The 21,268-nt window shown below is 44.0% G+C and overlaps 1 protein-coding gene across 2 annotated transcripts in view; it reads left to right on the top strand.

The window, feature by feature from the left end:
- The window catches only part of LOC311131347 (TLE family member 5-like), a 45,040-nt gene extending 25,896 nt beyond the window's left edge, over positions 1–19,144 (top strand). Inside the window, exons 2-7 of one of the 2 annotated variants that reach the window (XM_084164293.1) lie at positions 6,308–6,396; positions 8,735–8,798; positions 9,971–10,015; positions 12,121–12,183; positions 12,569–12,643; positions 13,629–19,144. In XM_084164293.1, the coding sequence (XP_084020419.1) occupies positions 6,308–6,396; positions 8,735–8,798; positions 9,971–10,015; positions 12,121–12,183; positions 12,569–12,643; positions 13,629–13,853 (561 nt within the window). In that variant the 3' untranslated portion in view covers positions 13,854–19,144. Of the gene's footprint in view, positions 1–6,307; positions 6,397–8,734; positions 8,799–9,970; positions 10,016–12,120; positions 12,184–12,568; positions 12,644–13,625 lie in introns of both variants that reach the window. The other variant, XM_084164292.1, reaches the window with a different exon arrangement.
- The last annotated feature ends 2,124 nt before the right edge of the window (positions 19,145–21,268 follow it).

The following is a 21,268-nucleotide window of genomic DNA, read 5'->3' as shown; positions in this document are numbered from 1 at the left end:
CCAAGCAGCCGCACACAAGCCTAAGATCACCATGCGCAATGCCAAGCGTCGGCTGGAGTGGTTTAAAGCTCGCCACCATTGGACTCTGGAGCAGTGGAAATGCGTTCTCTGGAGTGATGAATCACGCTTCACCATCTGGCAGTCCGACAGACTAATCTGGGTTTGGCGGATGCCAGGAGAACGCTACCTGCCCGAATGCATAGTGCCAACTGTGAAGTTTGGTGGAGAAGGAATAATTGTCTGAGGTTGTTTTTCATGGTTCGGGCTAGGCCCCTTAGTTCCAATGACATTTGAGACTATTCTGTGCTTCCAACTTTGTGGCAACAGTTTGGGGAAGGCCCTTTCCTGTTTCAGCATGACAATGCCCCTGTGCACAAAGCGAGGTCCATACAGAAATGGTTTGTCGAGATCTGTGTGGAAGAACCTGACTGGCCTGCACAGAGCCCTGACCTCAACCCCAGCTCTTGTGGCTGAATGGAAACAAGTCCCTGCAGCAATGTTCCACCAACATCTAATGGAAAGCCTTCCCAGAAGAGTGGAGGCTGTTATAGCAGCAAAGGGGGGACAAACTCCATATTAATGCCCATGATTTTGCAATGAGATGTTCGAGCAGGTGTCCACATACCTTTGGTCATGTAGTGCATGTTGTACCACTGTCCTCAGACGATTTTAAGCTCAATATGTAGCCTAGATGTAGCCTAGCCCTTTTAGGGTCACGTTAACTGTTAACTAGCTAGCTAACTTAGCTGGTTCATTGTTGCCTTGTGAGGAAGTTAGGCTAGCAAGCATTTTAGCTAGGTAGCCTATGACAACAAAAACTAAAAGCGTACTATATGACAGAGCCAAAGACCGTTTTGCCAACATGAGAGGAGGATGGCATTGGCGTTCAACTAGTCTACAAGTAGGGTGAGTCCCAATTTCTTTTTTGTAAGGTATTTAAGTAAAAATACTTTTTAAAGTACTACTGCTGGTTCGACTTAGAAGGCGCGCACACCACCCACCGCTTCCAAGTATACCACTCGCTAATGTTCAGTCTCTGGTTAACAAGCTCGACGAGCTCCGGGCAAGGATTTCTTTCCAGAGAGACATCAAGGCCTGTAACATACTTAGTTTAACGGAAACGTGGCTCTCTGGGGATATTCTGTCGAAATCGGTCCAGCCAAATGTGTTCTCAGTTCATCGCGTAGACAGGATTAAATATCTCTCCAGGAAGCAGAAGGGCGGAGGTGTGTGTTTTCATGAATAACGACTCATGGTGTAATTGTAGTAACATACAGGAACTCAAGTCCTTCTGTTCACCCGACCTAGAATACCTCACAATCAAATGCCGACCGTATTATCTCCCAAGAGAATTTTCTTTGGTTATAGTCACGGCCGTGTGTATCCCCCCCTCAAGCCGATACTACGACAGCCCTCAAAGAACTTCACTGGACTTTATGCAAACTGGAAACCACATATCCTGAGGCTGCATTTATTGTAGCCGGGGATTTTAACAAAGCAAATTTGAGGACTAGGCTGCCGAAGTGCTATCAACATATCGACTGTTGTACTCGCGCTGCTAAAATCCTCGACCATTGCTATTCGAACTTCCGGGATGGTTATACGGCCCTCCCCCGCCCTCCTTTCGGCAAATCTGACCACGACTCCATTTTGCTCCTCCCTTCCTATAGGCAGAAACTCAAACAGGAAGTACCCGTGCTAAGGACTATTCAACGCTGGTCTGACAAATCGGAATCCACACTTCAAGATTGTTTTGATCACACGGACTGGGATATGTTCCGGGTAGCTTGCGAAAATAATTTGGACGAATACACTGAAACGGTGACTGAGTTTATCAGGAAGTGTATAGGTGATGTTGTGCCAACTGTTACTATTAAAGCCTACCCTAACCAGAAACCGTGGATAGATGGCAGCATTTGCGCAAAAATGAAAGCGCGAACCACCGCATTTAAACTTGGCAAGGTGACTGGGAATTTGGCAGAATACAAACAGTGTAGCTACTCACTCCGCAAGGCAATTACACTGGCAAAACATCAGTATAGAGACAAAGTGGAGTCGCAATTCAACGGCTCAGACACGAGACGTATGTGGCAGGGTCTACAGACAATCACGGACTACAAAAGGAAAACCAGCCACGACACCAACGTCTCGCTTCCAGACAAGCTAAACACCTTCGCCCGCTTTGAGGATAACACAGTGCCACCGACGAGGCCCACTACCAAGGACTGTGGCCTCTCCTTCTCCGTGGCCGACGTGAGTAAGACATTCAAGCATGTTAACCCCCGCAAGGCTGCCGGCCCAGACGGCAACCCTAGCCGCATCCTCAGAGCATGCGCACACCAGCTGGCTGGTGTGTTTACGGACATATTCAATCTTTCCCTTTCCCAATATGCTGTTCTCACATGCTTCAAGATGGCCACCATTGTTCCTGTACCCAAGAAAGCAAAGGTAACTGAACTAAATGACTATCGCCCCGTAGCACTCACCTCTGTCATCATGAAGTGCTTTGAGAGACTAGTCAAGGATCATATCACCTCTGCCTTACCTGTCACCCTAGACCCACTTCAATTTGCTTAACGCCCCAATAGATCCACAGATGATGCAATCGCCATCACACTGCACACTGCCCTATCCCATCTGGACAAGAGGAATACCAATGTAAGAATGCTGTTCATTGACTATAGCTCAGCATTCAACACCATAGTACCCTCCAAGCTCATCATTAAGCTCGAGGCCCTGGATCTGAACCCCGCCCTGTGCAACTGGGTCCTGGACTTCCTGATGGGCCGCCCCCAGGTGGTGAAGGTAGGAAACAACATCTTCGCTGATCCTCAACACTGGGGCCCCACAAGGGTGCGTGCTCAGCCCCCTCCTGTACTCCCTATTCACCAATGACTGCGTGGCCAAGCACGCCTCCAACTCAATCATCAAGTTTGCAGACGACACAACAGTAGTAGCCTTGATTACCAACAATGACGAGACCGCCTACAGGGAGGAGGTGAGGGCTCTGGGAGTGTGGTGCCAGGAAAATAACCTCTCACTCAACATCAACAAAATAAAGGAGATGATCGTGGACTTCAGGAAATGGCAGAGGGTGCACCCCCCTATCCACATAGACGGGACCGCAGTGGAGAAGGTGGAAAGCTTCAAGTTCCTTGGCATACACATCACTGACAAACTGAAATGGTCCACCCACGCAGACAGTGTGGTGAAGAAGGCACAACAGAGCCTCTTCAACCTCAGGAGGCTGAAGAAATTTGTCTTGGCACCTAAAACCCTCACAAACTTTTACAGATGCACAATTGAGAGCATCCTGTCGGGCTGTATCACCGCCTCTCCAGCGGGTGGTGCAGTCTCCAAGACACCTACAACAGCACCCAATGTCACAGGAAGGCCAAAAAGATAATCAAGGACATCAAACACCCGAGCCACTGCCTGTTCACCCTGCTATCATCCAGAAGGCGAGGTCAGTACAGGTGCATCAAAGCTGGGACCGAGAGAATGAAAAACAGCTTCTATGTCAAGGCCATCAGACTGTTAAATAGCCATCACTAGCACATTAGAGGCTGCTGCTGCCTATTGAAATCACTGGCCACTTTAAGAAATGGAACACTAGTCACTTCAATAATGTTTACATATCTTGCACTACTCATCTCATATGTGTATATACTGTATTCTATTCTATAATATTCTACTGTATCTTAGTCCATGCCGCTCTGTCATTGCTTGTCCATATATGTATATATTCTTAAATTACATTCCTTACTAGATTTGTGTGTATTGGGTATATGTTGTGAAATTGTTAGATATTACTTGTTAGATATTACTGCACTGTCGGAGCTAGAAGCACAATCATTTCGCTACACCCGCAATAACATCTGCTAAACACGTGTATGTGACAAATACAATTTGATTTGATTTTAAGTAGTTATTTTGGGTGTCTGTACTTCACTTTACTATTTATATTTTTGACAACTTTTACTTTTATTTCACTACATTCCTGAAGAAAATAATTTTTGCTCCATACATTTTCCCTGACACCCAAAAGTACATTTTAAATGCTTAACAGGACAGAAAATGATCCAATTCACACACTTATCAAGAGAACATCACTGGTCATCCCTAATGCCTCTGATCTGGCGGACTCACTAAACACAAATGCTTTGTTTGTAAATTATGTCTGAGTGTGCCCCTGGCTATCCGTAAATTAAAAAAACAAGAACATTGTGCCGTCTGGTTTGCTTAATATTAGGAATTTGTAATTATTTGTACTTTTACTTTTGATACTTAAAGTATATTTAAAATCAAATACTTTGACTTTTACTCAAGTAGTATTTTACTGGGTGACTTTCACTTTTAGTTGAGTCAGTTTCTATTAAGGTGTCTTTTACTTTTACTCAAGTATGACAATTGGGTACTTTTTCCACCACTGCACATCACACAGAGACAGAAATCAGTACCATGGACAGCCACATGATATTTAGCAACATTGATTGGACTAAATTGTTTTTGGTGTCTTTTTAAGTTTGTTTTCAGTGTATTAAACTAAGCATATTTAGCCTTGATGATTTGACTTTTAAATGTTTAAGTTGAAATTGTTCTGAAATAGCTGAGGCAGTGCTCCTGTTGTCTTTGTGCTGACTTGCGGTAACTCTGTGGTTGTAAATCAGTAGTTGTTTACTAAACTGTCAAACATTAACGAACTTGACCATGTTGCAGGTCATAACTGTTTGTAACATGCAATATTTGCTTTCTGTACTTCACCGGACAGATGTTGCTCTCCGGTTTTGTGATGAAACAAACGTATGTGTAGTTGAATTTATTCCGCCACTGTGTGACTGTTGTCACTGCCTTATTCTATATAACGCTGGCGTATGAATGAATGGGCTATAAAGCAAACAACGTAATTATCACAACACAGGCTGTAATATGGATTTTTTACGTTGCGAGACTTCCGGGAACCCTTGTGAAGCAGACCAGGCTAGGGTTTGGGGTTTGAGAAGTCAATGAGAGAAGTGAAAAATGATTTGTTAGTTGTTAATTTTCTTGAAATGTAAAGGCACAACCTAGATTCTTAAGTAGTTAAACATGTTAGTACTCCAACCTCGTGAAAGTGACAAACTGACACGTTTTCATTTTCATCAAAAACCCTATATCGAAGGAGTGTTTTTGATTTGACGGCATGCACATGCGCAGTTCTGCGTATAAGTGTGATCAGGGATTTCTATCATACTGTACTGTCTTTGGCTTCATTCACTGACATACTGTACGTTGGCATCGGAGGGAAAGTAGAGATTGCGCCTTGGCAATGGCTACAACTGGAGTGAGTCAACGGGAGTGGGGAAATCACAATTTATTTTGTATAGATTTTTATTGAGTAAACTATATAATAGGCCTACAGTTATTTATTTTAAATTAAATGCTCCACATATTTAATTAAGAGATTTCCCACTCGACCCATTATGTGGTCAGCTGAAAAATAAGGTTTTGTTCCTATTTGGGTTTAAAGCTGAAGTGAGTTTGGCACAAAGACACAGAGTCCATCTACCACCACTACTGTTTGTAAAGTAATGTGACTGTAATGACAATCGTGTTGGAACCGGTTCAGGAAACGGATCCGAAAACCGGAAAATAACTATATTGAGGAACAGAATCCGAACCAGGAACCAAAGTGATCTATACTGTTATTTTATAAGCATGGGAACCTCTTAATAACATGTATTTTATGTTCCAAGTCCCACAAAAAATGCCTATGCTCTACACACATAACCTTTTTAGCTAGCTAGCTAATGTTAGCCCTGGTCCAATGTTAAGCCAACTGTCGGAAGTTCAGACTTTCAAAGTTCCTCCATAGAAGCCGCTCCTCTGTAGGTATAATTCTGTAGGCCAAATTCGCTCTCCTCCCCATCCACATAATGTCAGTCGCATCTCGCGCCCTACATGTCTGTCCATCACGCATATAAACAACTAGGCTGTAGCTTGCCCCCTTCATAGCAAGCTGTTCTTTCAGCACTGATTGGTGAAGTCATTTAATGTCAAGCTTAATTTAAAAAAGGAACACTATAAACCGGTACTTTTTGTTTCGAACCGGTTTAGAACATGTATTTTGCTGTTGCTGGTCGGAACAGTGGAATGGAGCAACAAAAAATATATATAATTCTATTCTGATGACAATACGCTCTGGATAAGAGCGTCTGCTAAATGACGTAAATGTAATACAAAACTCACTCCTACTGGTGTGAGCCAGGCCAGATCTGTTTGATTTCACTGACTTGTTTGATGGTGTTTCTGTCTATCCCTCTCGCAGGCTTCATCGCAGCAGCTGAAATTCACGACCTCCGACTCGTGTGACCGAATCAAGGATGAGTTCCAGTTCCTCCAAGCACAATACCACAGGTACGTTTTTTTTAACACTTATCACACTCACGCCCTCCAACCACAGCTTATCATAGGAACTAGTATCTGTAGTTAAAAGGCAACTCCTCCAACTTTCAACCTCATTTTCATTATCTCCGGCACAATACCAGTGTCAACATATGTAAAAATGGCACATTAAAACGTTCTACCTGATGACATTATCAAAAGTTAAAACATTTTAAAAAGAGTGATTTTCAAACACCTATGATATTTGTGGGGATCAAGATAATACCCTCCCTTGGACTAGAAACTCATTGCAGGGTTTGAAATTCAGTTATTTGCCGTAAGTGTTTATGTAGTGTGCAGCACTAAAATACACTGCTGCACCACATGGTTATTTTATCAAAATCAAACAGGAATAACCTACATGATTAGAATGCCAAATAAATCACAGCAAGACAAATACATGTTTTGTTCTAGTAGTCTTCTGCTGCACCAGAGAAGGAAAATACATGAAAATAGGCTATTTTGTTTTAGGAGCAGACCAATAGATGTGTGCGTCACTTCCATTTGGAACCCTAGTCTACAACTTAGTTCTCTTTCATGTAATAGAAAGCAGTGTTATGATGTACCACTATAGCCACAACCCAACAAGATTGCCAATTGCTAGATGGTATGAGGTAATTAGTTGAGATGTACCGGAGTGTACAGTGTATTGCTGTTTAATTCATGACTGAAATGGAGTTCATGGATCTCGTTTCCTAAGGAAGGTTTATTCTTTATGGATTTTTAGCCTTTGAAGCAGCAGCTTCAGGGCTCTGACTTAATCTGGTTCCCCCTCTCTTTACCTGTGGTATAGGAACTAGAGTGTATTGGCTAAGGTTTTCTTTCCTCCCTGTTCCATTGAGCTTCATCAGAGGAGCGCGAGATAAAAGGCCATGTTCGTTCGTTGTGTGAAATTTTCTCTGTCTGATCATCAGTCTGTTCCTATAGCATGAACACCTCAGTGCCTGGGCTTTGGTGTGTAATTCCCCTGACAACCCACCGCCCCACCGTTTAACCCCCTTCAGAGACAGACAGAAGCAGTTGAAAGAATACCTTTTCTCTACGTCGTATTCGGAGCATGCATACGCGGCGCCTATTGATTTGAGCTGAAGTGTCGTAGACAAGGCTTTGTAGAACGCTGCATTCAGCACTTTTAAAGGGAAATGTTCTGCAGTCGGTCTCCTGAGCATAGTAGCGAGCATTGTAACTGTCGCTCCCCCCTCCTTCACATGCATAAATAGTTCAGGGAATACATAAATCTAAATAAAGATGACAGCAGGAGCGATTTAGAGGCGGAAGGAGCGGCAATAAAACTCTATCAAAGTGTCGTTTGAGAGCGTCACTCCGGACCCCTGGGCCGCCTCCACCAATCACAGGCGCACAAAGACAATCCCAATAGGGTCTCAGGTAGGGTGGCAGCAGGGGAGGCTGGTCGTCATGACAACCAACCCCTGTGTGTGTGGCTGCTGCTGGAGTTTTTTTTTTTTTTAAGAAGGGAAAAGCGATTCGGCTAAGTGGAGACTGCAGGCGAAAGAGGAGTAGAGATGGAGGGCCGGATGGAGAGAGCTGTCTGAATGAAATGCGCCCCCTGAGCACTTGTTTGGTCAGGGAATCTGAGGACTGCTCTTGAATTGTAATGAGGTGGTTTATTCTTTTAACCTTTTTCACTTTGGGCTGGGTTAACAGCGCCACTTTTATGATTCCATTTGCATCCACAATTTTTCAGTGTAAGTGACAGAATCAGTGGTGGCTATGAGCAGCAGTTTCCCATTTAGGACCAATGATGAGAATTCGCCACAGCTAACGCTCTGCCTAATTGAGCCGTCATTCACAGTGACACTGACGGCACAGATCCAGAGCCCAAAGACTATCTTAATGTAAATACACCATTATAGACCCTTGTCTGATATAAACCTTTCTTTCTCCCTCCGTGTATCAGTATTGATCAGAATACTTTCCAGGGGGGACGTCAACACCGGAACCATTCCAATATGGTAGCCAAGTTTGTGACAAGTGGTGTGACTTGGCCTCCTTTGTCCTTTCACCACCTGTGACATCTGCAGCGAGCACGCTGACATGATTACAGCTAATGGCTGTCGGCGACGCGTCACAGAGCTGCACATCCACCAACCAGCCACTATTTATAGGCAGGACATTTTAAAGCACTCTGGGTGCATATATTGGCCTTTTATTGGGGTTTATTTGGGATCCTTTGGTGGATTGACACCATGTTAGATCTGCTGAGGGAAGGATGAAGTCATTTCCTGGCTCTCTGAAGAGATGCTTCCTGTAGACTAAAAAGATGTTCTGTTTTTCTCTCCTTTCTCCGCAGTTTGAAGCTGGAGTGTGACAAGCTGGCAAGTGAGAAGTCTGAGATGCAGCGTCATTATATCATGGTGAGAGTCTGTGTGTGTTTCTGTGCTGTGACCGTGTGGAGTGAGTGACCCTGCTCTGTCAAAGTCTGCCCCAGGGCCCATTGGTCCAGTCACATGGAATCACATTCATACCACCTACTGTACAGGCAGGGGGATGTTAAACACTGAAATGATATGAAATCTCTACAAAACATATTTTCACCTTTTATTATAGGATAGTTTTGCAACGCGTAATTGAATTTGGCACCATTTTAGTCTTGCAACTACAACATATAGCAGTATTGCTAAAGTATACAGCGATATTGAACATATGATTTCTCTCCTTTACCTTTGTCTCATGTCTCTACTCTATTCTACCCCCTCCTCTCTGTAGCCCTGTTCCCATCTATCGCTTTCTCCTCCCTCCCCCTCTTCTCTGTGTATTTCCATGTCCTTGTTCACTCTCTCCTCCCTCTTATGATTCCTCCTCATCTCATCTGTGGTCTTTTTGTCTCTGGTGTCGTTATGTCATCCTCCCCCTCTTCCTCCCCTCCTCCCCCCGACCCATACTCTCCACCTCTAGCTAATCTCATTGTCTCTGGCCAGGCCTGTGTAGCTGTCTGATATTCTGTCTCTAATTGATCCGTTGACTGGCTTAATCTCATCTAATCTGTGCTGCACTCGTATCCATCAGCGGGTCAGTGTGTGTGTAGCCCCAGCCCAGCCTGGCTCCCCCTCCCCTAATTGCCTATCGGGTTCCCCCGCTTCGCCGCCTGCTAACGCAAGCACCTCCATTTCCCCAGCACCGTAATTGCTTTAGGGACATGCCGTTTGGGGCGGAAGGCTTGCTCTCCCTCTCTCTCGTGTGTGTGTGTGTTTGTTTTAGAGCGCTGGAGCCCATGCCCTCACAGACAGAGCGGGTGATTTAACAGGGCTAATGCAGAGCCACTGGCCCGCTCATTAACACACACGCACCATCCCTTGTCTTCTCACAGTGACACACAGAAGGACACCTATACCAGGATGTGTGTGTGAAGGGTTTTAGCTGGTGTAATGACATGATACATGACACCCAGGAGATGGCTGCTGTAGACTGCTCTGTGGTACAGTCAGAAATACATATAGACAATCTGTCTACAGGACATGATGTGATTTCCCTCCTTCCATTTATTATACTGTATATAATAACGCCTCATCTTCCTTCTGCTTTACAGTACTATGAGATGTCCTATGGGCTGAACATCGAAATGCACAAGCAGGTAAGTCTCCCCCTCTACGTTAATAGGAACCCCTTCTTCAGCAGTGATATCTGAGATGGGAATCTGTTCTTCTCATTAGGGGTGTGCCGAGTAGTCGGACAAAACAAGAATCGTAACGGATATGGGCAGTTTCCGGAGTACGATTATGATCCAAGTATTTTTTTGTAATTATCCGTGATCGGGGGAAAAAAGTTACTTTCAGGTGCCAGCACGCATCTTTCTCATGTCAATCAGTCATGTGCAAGGTTCTAGGTCAGGGGTACTCAACTCTGACCCTACGAGGTCCGGAGCCTGCTGGTTTTCTGTTCTACTTGATAGTTAATTGCACACACCTGGTGTCCCAGGTCTAAATCAGTCCCTGATTAGATGGGAACAATGAAAAAATGCAGTGGAACTGGCTTCAAGGTCCAGAGTTGAGTTTGAGGGTTCTAGGTGGTCTAAATAACTCAACTGGCTATAAAGAGAAGGGCGGGCTGTACCTTGATCCTGCTGCCCTGATTGGATAGAGGAAAGCTGTATTTCTCCGTCCACTTGCTTCATAATTTCACCCGATCAGTTTTACTCGCATGAGGGATTGTTCTAATGGAAGGAGCAGTACAGTACTGCACAGGTGAAAGCTCTAATCTAGGTATATTCCTACATGGTCAGTGGAAGAGTAGCGTACTACTGTCTTAAGGGGCTCATCTGGTGCCCAGTGCCCATAGATCAGTGGGTGTTGCTGGGGGGGTAATTTATGGGCAGGCTGCGGGGGAGAGCGGTGGGCCTCTGTGGACCCGGCCTTATCTGCAACCTCGTCTGGCGGTGGTGGCCACCCTAAAAGATTGACGGCTTCTCCCTGATAGCCACACCGGCAGCACGGAACACACAGTGAAAAATTGAGTCACGAACTCGCTCGCACACACACACTCACAAGCGCATACACAGCCCCCACTCTGCCTCATGAGCACAATTCATCACCCCTACTCCTTTATTTGACGGGGATGAAATATTTCGAAATTCAGAGGCGAGAGAGAGGGGAGCTGCGTGTGTGTATCCCCACTTATGTTTGCCTGTGTGTGTGTATCCACAGTTTTGTTAGCCCGTTTGTGTGTGTGTGTGCGTGCGTGCTTTGTGTGCCTTTGTGTGTGAGTGGGTGCAGATGAACTGCGGCAGCATTAGAGAGTTGAAATTGAAGGGGATGTGTAGAACTGAATGTCGAGGAGAATTCACATCTGGGTTTTGTGTTCAGCCTGCTCTCTTCCTCCTCCCACTCTCCCTCGCTTTCTCTCTCCTCCCTCGCGTTCTTCTCTCTGTTCTCTTCAGCTGAGGAGCTCCAGACAGTTTAGTCAGGGATTGTGCCAGGGAGATATTAAAATTGTTATTTCTTCTTTCTCTCAGTTTTTTTTTTTTTTTGTCCCTGCCAGTTGCGAGCCCTCTCTCCGGTTAGCCTAGATGAATTGTGCTCCCGCCTGACAAAACATTCGGCATCTCTTCTTATTTGTGTGTGTGTGTGTGTGCGATTTGAACTTGTGTGCGTATAGAAAGAAGAGAGGAGACACAAAATAAATGTTTAGAGGAGAGAGCGAGAGATGTCGGTGTGCATGATAGTGATAAGAGTGTAATGGTTCATCTGGAGCTGCGGTGCATAGTAATGAGTGTGATGAGGTCTCTTCTCAGATATCACGTTGAATTAGAAAGTAACACAGTTAATACTGCTTTGCATATCTGAATTGGTTATGATAATCACTGCCCGAACAAGATGTAATGTGTGTGCGTGTACAGATGTGGGATCTTAATTTTACCTACATTGTCACAGCAAAATAATCCTGCATGTTGCTTGATTGGTGGTTAGGCTATTAGCTGGCCAAAAGTAGGCTACTTGAAAAGTGCAATACTGTTAATATAACCGTGGATTTTCAGTGAATTTATGTAAATCATGAAGCTCGTCTGCATTTCCTGCAGTGCAGGAAAATTCTCAGCAAAAAAAAAGTGATCAAATTAAGATCCTACATTCTGAATGTGTGTGTGCTTGTTGTGAAGTGCCCTTTGGGTGCTTTGGGTCTGTGTTGATGTGAGACTGAGGGTTGTTAAATGAAGCAAAGGGTTGATGTGTTTTATCTCCTCAGGCTGAGATTGTGAAGAGATTAAACGGGATCTGTGCCCAAGTCCTCCCTTATCTGTCCCAGGAGGTAAGACCACCCTCTAACCCCTAACCCAACCCCACGTGGCACCCTTAGCCTGGAATGAGATCATTCTCATTTGACTTCTCTCTCCTCCCTCCCTCCCTTCCTGTATTATATTTTTCTCTGTCCTCCCTCCATTCATCATTGAGAGCCCTGTAATGAAAGGGTCCAGAGCGCTCTGCTGTGATCCAGATAAGATGTGCTCATTTGTGTCCATGACGAGTTGACCCTGACCCATTCAAACATGGGAGTAGATCATTGATTCTCCATCAGAGCCCTGTGTTCTGTTAGTGGTAGCTGGCTGAATAACTGAATGGGTGAGGAGCACAGGGTCAGTGTTGGTAGTATTGATCCATCTAACCCCCTCTGTGTGTGTGTGTTTGTCCCCCAGCACCAGCAGCAGGTCCTGGGGGCCATCGAGAGGGCCAAGCAGGTCACCCCTCCAGAGATGAACTCCATCATCCGGGTAGGCTGCTCCCTCCAGCCCCTCCTCTGTGGGGTTACTGCTGCTCTATCACTATTTAACAGCGCTATCTATCACTCTATTATGATACATCTGCTGTTCTGGGTTTTTCTATAGCTTGGTCTAGTGCTTTAGGTATTGAAGATGATGATAAATGATCTTTGTGTGTGTGTGTGTGTATTACACTGAGTGTACAAAACATTAGGAACACCTTCCTAATATTGAGTTGCACCCCCTTTTGCCCTCAACAGCCTCAATTCGTCAGGTAGTGGACTGTACAAGGTGTCGAAAGCTTGTGTCAAGTTGGCTGAATGTCCTTTGGGTGGTGGAGCATTCTTTATACACACAGGAAACTGTTCAGCGTGAAACCCAGCAGCGTTGCAGTTCTTGACACATTAAAACCGGTGCGCCTGGCACCTACTACCATACTCCGTTCAAAGGCACTTTAATATTTTTTCTTGCTCATTCACCCTCTGAATGGCACACATACATAATCCATGTCTCCAATTGTCTCAAGGCTTAAACATTATTATTTAACCTGTCTCCTCCCCTTCATCTACACTGATTTGAAGTGGATTTAACAGGTGACATCAATAAGGGATCATAGCGTTCACCTGGATTCACTTGGTCAGTCGGTCATGGAAAGAGCAAGTTTTCCTAATGTTGTACACTCAGTGTGTATATATGTATATGTCACAGGTGGCCGGTGGTACCTTAATTGGGAGGATGGGCTCTTAGTAATGGCTGGAACGGAATCATTGGAATGGTATCAAACATGTGGTTTCCATGTGTTTGATACCATTCCATTCACGCCATTCCAGCCATTATTATGAGCCGTCCTCCCCTCATCAGCCTCCTGTGGTTTATGTATAATATGTGTGTACATATATGTATATCATATACTCGTGTGTGTGCGTGCGTGTGAGAGCCATATGCACCCTTCTGTACCTCCCCTGTGTTTGAGCTGTGTGTGTGTTGTCCGCAGCAGCAGCTCCAGGCTCACCAGCTGTCCCAGCTCCAGGGTCTGGCCCTGCCCATGACCCCCATGCCCCTGGGCCTGAGCCAGTCAACACTGCCAGCCGTCACCTCCTCCTCAGGCCTCTTCTCCCTCTCCTCCATCCTTGCCTCGCAGGCCCAGCTGGCCAAGGAAGAGAAGGCGTCCCGCGAGGGAGCCGACAACCACCGTGAGGAGGACGGGGACAAGTCCGACTAGGGCTCCCTCTCTTTCTCCCTCCACCGCATATCAGCAGCATCGGAGGGCTGTGGTCCTGTTGGTCCTGTATACCTGCTATGTATCCATGCCAGCCTCCCTCCTCTCCCCTGCACCCTTCTCTCTAATCGTCCTACTTATATTTGCCATGCTTGGTTTTGAATTATACTCTATTCCTTCTCTCTCGCTCTCTCCTCCTATCTGATGCTTTTGCCGTCATTCCAACTGCTTCAGATTTGTGTACAGTGTTGATATTTTTTTTTACAATGTCTTCAGATATTGTTTTCGTTTGTGATTTGAGCTTGACTTCTTTTTGTTAATTGTGTACTCTTGTCACGGACCACCACCTGTCCCTTTTCCTTCCATTCTGACCACATGTTCACTCTTTACTCTCCCTCTTGTAAAGCAGAAGTTTCCTTTTTTACAACCAAATCTCTGTTTTTGATGTAAATAGCATGTTATAGAAGGGTTCAGACACCTTTTTTGTGATTTCACATTTTTCGAGAAACAAAGATTTTAGTATGGTGATGCTGGTCTTTAGATGTTGTACACATGAAATTGTCATTCCTAACTTTATCCGCAACGTTATATTCCATTTTGTTGCGACTCGCCATCCATTCACATGTAACTGACAAAAGAAAGGAAACACTTGAGTAAATGAGGGATACAAAGTATTTTGAAAGCATGGGGTGCTTCCATACAGGAAGTTCCAGACACTTGTAGAATCTATGCCAAGGCGCATTGAAGCTGTTCTAGTGGCCGTGGTGGCCCAACGCCCAATTAGACGCTTTGTTGGGGGTTTCCTTTATTTTGGCAGTTACATGCAGCAAGCTACACGGGAAATGGAACAGCTGGATAGGGCAAACTACTTGAGTCACGCAAAAGGGAATATAACATTCCGGATAAAGTTCGGAATGACACAATTTCATGTGTACAACATCTAAAGACCTGCATCACTATACTGTGGGCTTTGCCATTTCTAAAAATACAATGAGGACAAAGAATTGATTTGCTGTTTGGGGTAAGTTTCTCAAACTTGAAATCACAAAGCTGTCTGGACCCTACTATAACATGCCATTTACATCAAAAATAGAGATTTGGTTGTAAAATAAAAAGGAAACTTCTCCTTTAATCGCTCCTCCCTCCTCTCCCCTCCTCGATTTTGCTCATTTGTGTTCTCTCTCTCTCGTAAGTGGATATTTGTTTGCACGCCACCCTCGCTGAGCGTCTCCTTCCTCTCTTTTTAACCAGGGCCCATCTGGGACCCTGAATGTCACATAGTATAATTGGAATAACAAACCAGAAGAGATCCAACAGACAGTCTCGCATCACACAGCTCTCTAGCCTCTGTTGTGTCAACTTGATTCGATCGGTTGGTGTGTGTGGTAACTCACACAACTTCGTTTCTCCATCGTAAAGAGACTCTTAGGTGAGCTACAGCGAAACAGGTCTATGAACGTCTGCATCCTAACTTGAAAATCCTGCATTGATAGTTAGGCGCACTTTGAATTGGGCGCACTTCGATTTTCAGGTTAGTATTCGTCCCCAAGGTGAAGGAGTGTAGTTGAAAGACGTCTGTCTTCTTGGGGAATAGTGTAACTAGGTAACTCCAGTCCCTGATGGCTATAGGTGGGAAAGAAGCATTCCTGTCTTAATGCCATGTAAAGCTGTGCTCTTACATAGTCAAACTAGTGCTGCTTTTAGTAGTTTTAAGAAAACAGGACGTATTGAAAAAAGACCTCTTGATAAGTAGAGATATGTATAATAAAAATGGTATATGGGAAACTAAAAACACCTTCTTAGAGCTACTTTCATGCTGTTTCTCTTCAAGTCTGTGCTATCAGTCCTCCAAACAAATCCACCCACTATGACAAATTCCACAAAGAACCCGGTCTAACCCACTGAGCTACTTTAGACATATCCACACACAGCAGCTTCCATGAAAGGCATGCTATCAGTACTATAATAACTGTCCGAATGTCCAGATCGCAGTGATGATAGCATTGTGGAAGGTAGAAAAGACCTGCAAATCTTTTCTCTCCTTTCTGTAAAGTGCACTAATATTATGTTTGGCGGTGATGCAGTAGGGGAGAGTAGTTGCCTCCAATACTAGAGGGCAGTAAGGGTTTTAGAAAGCAGCTCTGATGTCCACTGAGTCACCTCTTTGAACAGGAGTCCTCCGGTCTATTTTAGGAAACGGGTTGACATCTCTGTCAACCCTTATTGGTAGGCAGCAGCATTGAACATAATGTGCAAAATGTCCACTCTGCCCAGACTATCTTTTTACTTAAAGATGAATCTCTGTATAAGAAACAATTATACATGATTGAGCTTTCTCTTGTATACAATACATATACAGCACTCACAGATTTGTATCTATTGTCCATGGCCAATGAATAGTTAATGTAATGTTTTTGATCAGTTCTTTGAGTAGATAAAGCACAAATAGCCACCGTTTGATGTGCATTTATGTTTATTTTTTATATATTTTTAAACCCAAACATGTTTCTCACAACCTATTGGAGAAACAAAGAGCAAGAAACGACAGCTTGATGCGATATTAGCTGGACCTGTGAGTGCCGCTGTAGGCTAGAACTGAAGCAGTATCTGGGCTTGAAGAAAAATGATATGAATATGATGAGATCTCCTCTGACGCCCAGGATCCTGCAATTCAAAGTCCCATTAAATCAAATCAACAGGTGTAGACCTTACAGTGAAATGCTTACTTACAAGCCCTTAACCAACAATGTGGTTTTAAGAAAGAATACCCCCAAAAAACACGCAAAAAAACACAATAAAAGAATATGAAATAAAAGTAACAAATAATTAAAGAGCAGTAGTAAAAATAACAATAGCGAGGCTATATACAGGGGGTACCGGTACCGAGTCAATGTGCGGGGGCACCGGTTAGTCGAGGTAATTGAGGTAATATGTACATGTAGGTAGAGTTATTAAAGTGACTATGCATAGATAATAAACAAGAGTAGCAGCAGCGTAAAAGAGGGGGGAGGGCAATGCAAATAGTCTGGGTAGCCATTTGATTAGATGTTCAGGAGTCTTATGGCTTGGGGGTAGAAGCTGTTTAGAAGCCTCTTGGACCTAGACTTGGCGCTCCGGTACCGCTTGCCGTGCGGTAGCAGAGCGAACAGTCTATGACTAGGGTGGCTGGAGTCTTTGACAATTTTTAGGGCCTTCCTCTGACACCGCCTGGTATAGAGGTCCTGGATGGCAGGAAGCTTGGCCCCAGTGATGTACTGGGCCGTACGCACTACCCTCTGTAGTGCCATGCGGTCGGAGGCCGAGCAGTTGCCATACCAGGCAGTGATGCAACCAGTCAGGATGCTCTCGATGGTGCAGCTGTAGAACCTTTTGAGGATCTGAGGACCCATGCCAAATCTTTTCAGTCTCGTTAGGGGGAATAGGTTTTTGTCGTGCCCTCTTCACGGCTGTCTTGGTGTGCTTGGACCATGTTATTTTGTTGGTGATGTGGTGATTAACCAGCTCAAAATACGTTCGGTACTCACCTAAATATGGCACTCCATTTAATATGATATGTTACGTTTCGTATGGTATGTATTCATTTGTGGGTGTCCTTCATCCATTTCGTATGATATGTTACTTATTGCAATTCATATGATAGGTTATGAATTGCAAAACTTACGTTAAGAATTCAATTTGTTGTTGCTAATGTTGGCTAGGTGGCTAACTTTAGCTAGGCTAGGGGTTAGGGTTAAGGTTGGGAGTTACGTTAAAGGCTTAAGGATAGGAGAAGGGTTAGCTAACATGCAAAGTAGCTAAAAAGTAGTTGCTAAAATGCTAAGTTGTCCGTGATGAGATTCGAATGCGCAACCTTTTGGGTTGCTAGATGTTCGCTTTATACGCCCACCCATCCACCCCGACCACCACCCTCCCTCCTTTTGCCTTAAGTAACATTCTGTGTTATGTAACCATACCAAACATAACATCATACTAATTTGAGTGTCCTGGATTTACGTTTACTATGTTACTTCTAGTCTGAGACCAGGCTGTTTTTGGAAGTACATACTGTGTGTATCATCAGTAATGACAATAGTTGCTCCGCGAAACTCCTTATTTTGGTGAGTACCAAACATATTTTTTACAACGTTTGCAGAGCTGGTTAATGGGACTTTGAGTTGAAGAATCCTGGTCGTCGGAGGCGATCTCGTCATATTCATCATTACCCAGGTACTGGTTCAGGCTAGGACTAAGGTCTAGAACCTTGGGTTGAATGTCAAGGCAGCCCTAGAGCTATAGAAGATGTGTGTGATGGTGACTGTGGTGGTTTTACTGTAAGATTCATTGGGAGGGAATTGGTGTTATTGTCTGACTATTGTTTTGATCCCAGCCTGTGATACAGCATGTGATGTACTGTATGTTTTTGTATTTCCCTTATATTAATATACATTCTCCTTTCTGTTTTTGGTGGTTACACTGTGAGGGTATATAGATCTGTGTAAATTTCCTAGATAACTCTGAGATGGTTCCATATCCGTATGTGAATGCATTCATAAACCTCTGTAATATTAGATTTGAACGTTGGTCAGTCAGAGGTGAATCTGGGATTGACGTGTGGCTCTAAGTCGAATACTGCTTGTGAGCACAACTTACTCCTATCGCATAAACAGTAGTGATATGCAACGCGTGTGAGTAGCTAGATGCACACAAACGCATGTCTCTTGGGGAACTCTATATTCCTTTCTATTAGCGAAGAAATGTAAAAAAAAAGTTTGGTCCACATTCTCTGTGATCAATGCACTTGTTTGAATATTATCGCTATAAAATAGAATGAGAGCAAAAAGCTGTTAAATTCTGATACAAATTAACGATGTATTTGTTTAGTAGTGGAGGACCAATTTATGTATACAGTTATACATATAAAGCTTTACGTGTATATGGCTGCATCTTCTGTCTGTCCTGGATGGTTCCTGTGCTATGTCCTACAGTACTGATGTGACACTAGAGGAACTGCAGTACTTTGACCTATACCTTCCTACTTTGACCTATACCTGACCCATCGCTTGCCCTTTCCCCGAAGCGTGAAGCATTGTAAGCATTTTGAGCTTTGTAAAGGTCATTTTTTTAAATACTTATTTTGTGTATAATGTAAAACCTAAAGTGTGTACTTTGGCAAAAAAATAAAAAATGTCATGAAATCATAGCTTCATTTAAACAAGGTGAAATATAAAAAGTAACAAACATTTACTATACATAACTGAAATGTTCTGCAGTAAGGAAGTACTTCTGGTGCCTTACAAATAAAGTCAATCAAATCAGCCGTGCGTGTTTGTCATTATGTATCTACTACTCCCAAGAGGCCATGGTGAAAATGCAGTGGAGCTCAAGCATGTTTTCAGTATTACTACTATATGAAGTATGACATTCACATGACTAATACTCAGCCTAGTGATGTACAGTAGCATCTAACTAAAGTATAATATGGACAATGTCAATGCCTGTGGAGCTTTGAGGTCCTTGTAGTTCATTGTAACTCCACAAGGCGGAAGTGTTGATTTCAAAACATCCTGTGTCATTTCTACACTGGCCTGAATAATTGCTCTGAGGTTTGGTATTCCTCAATGTACTCCTCTGTCACAGATGCATGGAATATTTGAAGAATGGGATGTCTGCTCTATAGCGTTCCTGATTTAGTGTTAGCTGTTCTCCAACACATGTTCTGTTTATTGTTATAACATTGGAGACATTGGGACATGCCCCAGTTGGCACCTCCGCACAACCCTCGTGTAGTTATTCCATCTATCAATCAAATACACAACTTGTGTCACCGCATTCACAGTTAATTCTCATTACACACACAGATATGCAGTGTTACGCACAAACGGGCGGTTACACACACCCTCTTCCTATTGGTTATTTTGTGTGTGTGTGTGGTTCCAGCCCTCTTCCTCCTCTCCTTCCCATTCTGCTCTGTCTCACCCCATGGACTGCTCTGGATCTGAGCCCAGCATTTAAATAAATATGAAAGTGCCCTATTTTCTGTGTCAGGATACAGACTCCTTGGAGAAACATTGATGTGGTGGGGATTTTTTTTCTCTGCGACACAACACATTGTATGGAAAAGCTGAGAAAATCATTGATTTCACTCGAATGGTTATTAGCTACACCAAAGCCACCACACACTGTAGGCCCAAGAAAACATTAGCATATTGTAATGATTTATGCTTGCTAAATACTGCACAATTTAAACACTTGCCCAAAACGTCTGTAAATATTGGACTATAGATTGTGGCTTCCTGTACTATACTTATGCTAAAAATGTATTCTATTCTACTGAGCCATTTACTTCATATTCCTATCTTATTATTTCTTATTGTTGCATTGTCAAGAAGGAACCTGCAAGTAAGCATTTCATTGGACAGTGTATTCCATGTGTATCCCGTACATACGACTAATAAAACTTGAAACGAATGTTGGTTAATTAACCGTGTGCATTTACTGAGCAGAGGAGATAGAGTGGAGCGTCTGAATGGAGAGCGAGAAGCGTCTTGATTAATCATGATTGACTCATTCAAAGCCATCGCTGCTTCCCCCATCACTCCCTCACTCCTGCTCTACTTTATTGCTTGATTATGGAGACGCTCTCTTTCTTCCTCTATCTCTCCCTCTCTGTCTCCTTTCTCTCTCACCTCTTTCCCGCTGTCTCCTCTCTCTTACTCTCCCTCTCCTTCCCTCTGTCTCTCATACCTCTCTCTCAGAGGCGATACATGCTGTGCTGGTTTATTCATGTGTCCCAGGGAACGGAGCCTGTCAATCTCTGCCTCTCCTCCATCCTCCCCCTCTCCTCCATCCCTCCTCTTGTCATTCCTCACTGACTCCCTCTCTTTTGTTGTCTCTCTTACGTCTGTGGTAGCCTCACCCTCTTAGTTTTCCTGCAAACGCCTCGCTATTTATCTTAATCTTCATTTCTTTCTCTGTCTTTCTCGTCTTCTACACACACAGTCACACTTCAACCCTTGTTTTCTCCCTGCCAATCTCTCGCTCTTCTTTTTTCTATCTCATTTCTGTGTGTCTGTCTTCATCTCCAGTCTCAGTGTGAGTGATGTATTGAATGGCCCAGCCCAGCTGGAGGAGTCCATGTTGACACAGCAGCTCAGTCTGATGCAGACGCTCTCATAGACCCACCATGGGAACCCATGTCTGTCTGCGTCTTTTCTAATCTGGTCTTCCTCTGCATATCCTCCTCTCACTCCCTCGCTACTCTGTCCTTTACGTCAGCGTGTATATGTCCGTCCGTGTGTGTGTGAAAGGGCAATGTGTCTCATCGGTGGTCTGCTGTGGGATTTGCAGCAGCTGTTTTTGTGATACAGTAGCAGGAAACCTAGTTGGAGAAATGGGGACTATTAAAAGTTTAATAGAGTCATGTGAGATACAAACAACAT

The sequence above is a fragment of the Coregonus lavaretus genome (assembly GCF_964263955.1).
Source record: "Coregonus lavaretus genome assembly, chromosome: 6".
Lineage (NCBI taxonomy): Eukaryota > Metazoa > Chordata > Actinopteri > Salmoniformes > Salmonidae > Coregonus > Coregonus lavaretus.
The sequence above is the reverse complement of the archived record's forward strand: the minus strand, read 5'-3'. Positions and strand labels throughout refer to the sequence as shown.